Source organism: Astatotilapia calliptera, chromosome 7, assembly GCF_900246225.1.
Source record: "Astatotilapia calliptera chromosome 7, fAstCal1.2, whole genome shotgun sequence".
Taxonomy (NCBI): domain Eukaryota; kingdom Metazoa; phylum Chordata; class Actinopteri; order Cichliformes; family Cichlidae; genus Astatotilapia; species Astatotilapia calliptera.
In genome coordinates this window covers 43,795,802-43,803,078 of record NC_039308.1, presented here as the reverse complement: position 1 = coordinate 43,803,078, position 7,277 = coordinate 43,795,802, and the positions used below count along the sequence as shown (strand labels likewise).

Genomic DNA, 7,277 nt, shown 5'->3' with positions numbered 1-7,277 from the left:
GGCCAGGTAGGATATTAACAGGGAAAGGGGGGCACAAGAAATACTTTTCTTTCTTATTCTCATTTAAAATGTCTAGCTTTTAATAAATAATCTGGATCTTACAACTAAAGTTTTCATCTGATGTAAAATGTATAGAAATCATACATATATACCAACAAGACTGTGTACATCACTGTCACAACAGCGTTTGTTTTCATTCACACGTCACATTATGAACTGATGCTGATGTCACATATTGTAACCTCCTGAATCTGGAGATCCACAGTTGGCGCTAGTGCACCTCAAAGCTGCCAATAAACAAAGAAGAAGAAGAATCTGTCCACAAATATGACGTCATCACCGATCGACCTAAGTAATCGCTGAAGAAGGAGAAATGGCTGCAAGGTTACTGCTCCGCTCCGCCGTCAGAGCCGCGGCGGCTTGCCGCTCCGTCCGGACCCCCGCTCTGAGCCGCAGCATGGCAGCAGGAGGTGAGCTCCAAGCCGGCACAGAACACCTGGAACTCGGCGGGAACAGGCGGCTTAGAGAGGGTTTAATCCGCGGGGAAGACTGAGAACGCCAATCGCTTCCTGTCCCGGTGACAGCGCCGCTTAGACAAGATTTCATTCAGAACAAATATAAATGATGGATCGGCTCATTTTAAAACGATTAAACGGTCCAATCAGTAGATTTTAATAAACCCATGTTCAGATCGGCACACTTTAAAGGACGGAACACCGGAAATAAGACAATTGGCTGTTAATAGCTTAGCAGCGTTAGCAGTTTGTTAGCTTCGGGAGGTCAGAGTTCAATTTAACAGTTAATTATTAGTCAGTTATTCAATTACACAAAACGCTCGGTTAATCGATTACATTACTGCTTTCGGATAGTAATGAATATTTTCTCTGGTTATAATTATCTAATCTGGTTGATTATTGATTGATCTTTTATTCGGAAAAAATCTGCTCTGTGATGATTTTAATAAATGACCAAAAAACAAAGTAAACTTTCACCGAAGACAGAATCTCACAATGTGAGATTAAATATGAAATGTAAAGAAGACATGAACAGGACGAGAAGAGCTCAGACTGGCTTAAATTAAATGTTTAAAGAAGTCCCCAAAGTTTGATTCTGTTCATCTGGACGTAGCGTTGTCAGTGGGAGAAACGCTTCGTCACTCGTCCAAGTGACTTCTTCAGTCTCAGCTGAGTGCAGGTTTCCCCAGTCTTATAAACAGTGCATTTGCATAATGACTGAAACGGTCATTATGCAAATGCACTTGGATGAGTGACTAAACGTTTCTCCCACTGAAAACGCTACGTCCAGATGAACAGAATCAAACTTTGGGAATTTACTTACCTGGATGATTGAGCATGCATCAAGATGTTTAAAGAAGTCATTGTGTTTCAGAGCATGAAGTCTGCAGACAGCCATGTGTTTTCCCACCTGTGTGTATGCAGCAGCATGAGCTTACTGTAAACTCAGATCAAAATGAACAATAAAGTATGTTATTATTTTCTAAATAAAATAAAACAGAAACATTAAACTTTGAATTTTTCCTCATAAGTAAAGTATAATCTGAATTTTCTCCACCAGCCATTATATTGGTTTTCTTGGCACGCTGTGAGAACGTTTGATGCTTTCTTTCTCATTTTTGTCAGTATCTTGTGAAACGACGTAAATGTAAACATTTAAAAAAAAAAAAAAATCCTGTTTTTCTTTTAAACAAAGTATTGGTTTATGTGTATGAATGAAGATGAGGTGAAGATGAAAGCTGATTTTGTGTTCACAGGGATTCCCACTGATGAAGAGCAGGCCACAGGGCTGGAGAAAGTCATCATGAAGGCCATGAAGCATGGCGAGGTAAGATCGTTGAGTTCATTCAGCCCCGTTTGACCTGACGGGTCTCTGGGGTATCTCAGGCTACGTTCACACTGCAGGCATCAGATTCTGACAGAAATCTGCAGCTATCCTTTGAAGTACAGCTCCTCTCTTAAACAGCAATAAGGATAATTATTAGGCCATATGTAAATAACAAAACAACTGTATGACTTAAAGAAAATTTGGGAAACGTAAAGTCCGAAACAGGTCTTTATATTAACGGCCATCAGTCAAACAGTACTGTTGGGTCTGGGTCTATACAGAGCGCGTTGTGTGTGACCTCTTCTTTTGCGCATGCGGGCCGCTTTGAGGGTTCACACTAGAGCGCGTTTGCTGTCACATTTTATTTGTAGTGTGAACGAGCAGACAAAAAAATCGGATTTGACCAAAAAAACAGAATTGAGCATTAAGACCTGCAGTGTGAACGTAGCCTAAGCTGTCCTCCTCCTGCACATGAAGATGATGAAAGATAAACTTTGAGGTGAAACTGATGTTGAATACTGTCACGCCCTGACTCATCTGACTCCTCTCCCTCCTGTAGGACCCCTTCAACATGATGAAGCCAAAGCACTATGCAGGCTCCAAGGCCGACCCCCACCTGGTTCCCTCCATCACGAACAAGAGGATTGTGGGATGCGTGTGTGAGTTGTTGTTGTTTCCTGTGTGAAAGCGCGTATGTGAGCAGCGGCAGCTTTCTCAGACGAGGGTTAAACTCGCCACCGGGCTTAAAGGGGGTGGGGCTTATTCTTCACTGGGAAACCTGAGCATGCATGTGAGCTGCAGGTTAGGGTTCTCACCCAGTTTCCTGTGTGCAGGTGAGGAGGACAACACAGCCGTGGTCTGGTTCTGGCTCCATGAGGGTGAGGCCCAGCGCTGCCCGTCCTGCGGCGCCCACTACAAGCTGGTTCCCCATGAGCTCCCCCACTGACCTGCCTCCTCTTCCTCCTGCAGAGGAAGCGGCGCTGTCTGCTTCCCACCTTCTTCTACTTGACATACCTGCTGACCTCATCAGTCGTTGCTTACACGTTACATGTACTCGGGATCAGACACGTTCGGGGAACAAAGAGTTTCTTCAGACATTTCCATTCAGTCAGTTTACACACACAATTGTACTGCACACGTTACACTCCTCCCACCTCCCAGGAGCAGCAATAAACTTTAACTTCCTGTCAACCCGCTGTCTGTGTCATCTGTTCCACCTGAACGTGGAAGTGTAGCTGTGAAGTTCTCACCCAGCATCAGAATAGCAAACTGAGGATGAAAGAATGAAGTGTATCTGTATTCACTGTCAGCTCCTAGTTTATTTATACAATTGAAATATTAACAGACGTCTCTGGTTGTTTCTGTGTTATCACATTAATGAATGTGTCATATTACACACAGGTTAATTACAGTGTTAGCGTTTTATTTTTGGACCACAGCTCCTGAATATATCAAGAAATGAAGAAAATGAAAGTTATTGGTGCTAAATATGATGTACATAAAACTAGAATACATCAGACTGTTTACATCAAAATTTGAATTTAGTTTATTCCAGCTCAGCTGGGATTAGTAAATGAGTCTTTTAAATAAAGGGTTAACTTGAAAATGAAAAACTGAGTGAACATGAAGCAGTGAGAGCATAAACCTTCAGTGTTCAGCTCGCTCTATTATTATCTTATCGAAATGTAGTGTAGAAGGTTTGTAGTGAAGTAGGAATCAGAAATGTTTGATCACACGGTGATGTGTAATGACAACATGGATGATGATTAGATCAATCTGCAGTGTATTTCTGAAAAAGACTTCTGAAAGATGTCGTGCATGCTGGGGACAACTTGCCAGAGAGGCAGATGTGAAATGTAAAAGAGAGGTCAGATACGACATCACCATAATCAGACATTCATAATCCCCTTATACCAGTATATAATTTCCTAAATGTTGACAAGGCATCCATCAAGAAACCGTTTTAAACAGCATCAGCATCACTCTGACCTTCAGATCAATCTGTTGAACCTGACAGAGAGGTCAGAGGTAATATGACTTATTTATGTCACATGAACTGGAGACCTCAGATGATGGAAGCCAGATCACAAACAATTTTATCAGAATCATTCAAAACTGCTCAGTGGGATTAATGAAGTTTAGGATGAACTTTGAAATTATAGATTATTTACAGTTTGTGTTGATCATCTGATTTACTGTGTTGCTGATCATTTTCTTACAGGTGATATGCATTGTAGATGGATAAAGTACAGATTATAGATGGATTATAGATTAAATATAGTTTATAGATTGATTAAATGTAATTGAAATGTAATCTCAAAAGTCTGTAGTCACTGCTGAGCCTCTGGCAGCAGGGGGCGCTTCTTGCTAATAGAATCTAAAGTGTTTCGTACATGATGCGATGAAGACACTGAGACCAGTTCACAGTAGTGATGAAGTGGATTAAGGAGCCTGCTGGCGTGAGGCGAGGAGGTGAAAGGTCTGTTTGGTCTGAGACGTCAGCGCAGTCACTGGCGAGTCTTGTCACAGATAGGAATTCTTTCTCATCTCTATACCGTCTGAAATTGAGTGTAGGACCTTGTTATTGAGGGTAGGAAATGTTCGTCCTTACGCTCAGATTTTCTTCATGAGAATTTCAAACTGGTGGGAAATGTGAGAGCGACTGATTTTTTGTTCTCTCCGTCATAAACTTTTTTTGTGTTGGATTTCTTCACAGAGACCTGAAAATTTCCATGATTTGTTCACCCCAAAGCGTGCTGTTCTGCGGGTTGAGTGTGCTATAAGAGGTATTTATCGATACTTTTTTTGTCTTTGTTTTTTGTCTCAAATAGATTTCTAAGTCACAAAGCGTTGTTTGAGCAAGTCCAAGCGAGTTTTTTGTCTTCGACATCATACTCAGTTTTGGTGGCATTACAAGTCAATATCTCTTTTATAATTCATATTTTAATGATAAATTTAAAATTCGGTAAGATTTCCGCCATCTCTCTGAACAAACGGTGTAAAGAATGACGCTCTAGCCCCTACGGTTTGGAATTATGGTCATTTTTTGAGGGAGTCAGCCTCAACTATGGAAATAGGGGCTGCAATAATCGCGTGCTCCATCTGTGCTGCGTGTGTAAAAGCAGGCACCATGTTTGGGGGAAAAAGTAACAGGCTCTCGTGATGGTGGAATTACGGAAAATTCGCAGCTCCCAGTGCTGACCTGGAACTCTACTTCTCTCTCCCTGTGCATTTTTCTGCTGATTTTTTCATTTAGAGAAGTATATTTGGAGGGACCTCAGCATGTTTCAGCATTTTTTTCAGCTGTCCATCTTTGCTTTTCCCCAATTTTTCTTGTTTAACACTAGTTACTAATTGTGCTAAATAATACTTTTCTGCTATTTTTAAGATTATGTGCCTTTATAAGTATTTTGCTAAATTACACATTAATTTCTGCTTTATATCTATTTGTGCTAAATTCATGAATAATTCTATCATGCAAAGTAGTATTTATGCTTAATCATTATCTATTTCTGCTTTTTATGGGATTTGTTGCTAAATAAGTATTTATGCTGCTTTTTATAGGATTTTTGCTAAACAAGTATTTCTACGGTAAACGCTAGTTGGTTTTATGCTTAAACAATCCTATTTCGCTTTTTTATATGTGATTTGTGCTTAATATAGCATTTCTGCTTTTTATAGAATTTTGTGCTATATTCTCATATAGTATTTCTGCTTTTTATAGGATTTGTGCTTAATATAGTATTTCTGCTTTTTATACTATTTGTTCTAAATTATAGTATTTCTGCTTTTTATAGGATTTGTGCTTAATATAGTATTTCTGCTAAATTATAGTTTTTCTTCTTTTTTATATATTGTGCTAAAACATAGTATTTCTACTAAATGTAGTATTTATGCTTAATAATAGTATTTCTATATATTTCTGCCAGGTCCCCAGGCAGCCAATCCTCTGTGAGGACTGAGACATTCAAATTTTCAAATCAGGCCTGCAAGTTTCCCAGCCAATCAAATAGTGTCCTGAGGCATTCAAATTTGCATTATTGGGGCCTTCTTCTAAGCCAGCCAATCATATCTTGAGGGCTGAGGAATTCAAATCCACAAATCAGGGCCTGCACGGAGCTTCCCAGCCATGTCAATTATGTAGGTTCAGGTTCAAATTTGCATATTGGGGAATTCGTGGCTTCTAAGTCAACAAGTCATCCATGTCATATTATCTCAAAAATTCATTTTATTTTAATATAATTGTCAAACACTTGAAGATTCCCCCATCTCTTCTGAACAAAACGGTGTAAGAATGACCGTTGTTAGCTCCTACGGTTAGGAAAATTATGGTCATTTGTTTGAGGGGAGTCGTCATTATGAGAAATAGACTGCAATGATCCTGTGTCTCTCTGTGCTGCGTGTGTAAAAAGGATGCACCTGTTTTGGAGGGAAAGAGTGCACAGGCTCTCTGATTGGTGGATTCAAATTCAGCAGCTCCCAGGCTGACCTACAAACTCACTTTCTCTCCCTGTGTGTGTGGTGTGTGTGTGTGTGTGTGTGTGTGTTGTGTGTGGTGTGTGTTGTGTGTGTGTGTGTGCTGTGTGTGACAGAGAGAGAGAGAGAGAGAGACCAACTTTAGGGCAGCATCTCATTGTTGGAAAAACATATAATATATTTAGACTGGTTGACTGGCATAGACCCTCTGTGTGTCTCTCTCTCTGTGCATTTGTGTATACATATTTGATTTTATGTGTAATTGTTGGCTGTTCCTTCTTGTTTTTTAATTTATTTTTATTATTTCGTTTTTTTCCACATGTGAACAACAATTAGTTTTGAGGGAACTTAACCATATTCTGTTTTTTTTTCATCTTGTCATTTAACTTTTCCAATATTTCTACTTCAGTTATTGCTATTCTGCTCAATCATAGTATTTGTTCTAAATCATTGTTATTATGCTATATTGTAGTATTTCTGCTAAATCATTGTATTTCTACTATATTATATTTTCTTTCTAAATATAGCATTTCTGCTATATAATTGTATTTCTGCCAAATTATAATATTTGTGCTAAAAACATAGTCTTAATTTAAAATTACAATATTCATAGGTCATCACAGTGTCTCTGGTAAATCACAATATTTCTGCTCTGTTGTACTATTTTTCTAAATCATAGTGTTTCTGTAATGTTTAAGTATTTTTGGCTAAATATATTCTTTCTGTTATCTTATACTATTTCTCCTAAATTCTTGTATTTTTGAGAAGTTATCATGTTTCTGGTAAGTTACAATATTTCTGCTAAGTTCTGCTATGCTATTGTATTTCTGCCAAGTATTATGTTTCCTCTAAGATATTGCAGTTCTGCTAAATTATTACATTTTAGCAATGTTCCTTTGCTTCTGCAAAGTTTTTACAATTTCTGCAACTTTTCAGCTTTTTCAGCTACTTTTTGCATA

General features: G+C 38.8%; 1 protein-coding gene across 1 annotated transcript; it reads left to right on the top strand.

The window, feature by feature from the left end:
- Positions 1-339: 339 nt before the first annotated feature.
- Positions 340-2,846, top strand: LOC113026330 (cytochrome c oxidase subunit 5B, mitochondrial-like). The gene is made up of 4 exons (XM_026174989.1): positions 340-470; positions 1,772-1,842; positions 2,402-2,501; positions 2,676-2,846. The coding sequence occupies exons 1-4, from the start codon at positions 374-376 to the stop codon at positions 2,786-2,788; spliced, it is 381 nt and encodes a 126-aa protein (XP_026030774.1). The 5' UTR covers positions 340-373; the 3' UTR covers positions 2,789-2,846.
- Positions 2,847-7,277: the final 4,431 nt, after the last annotated feature.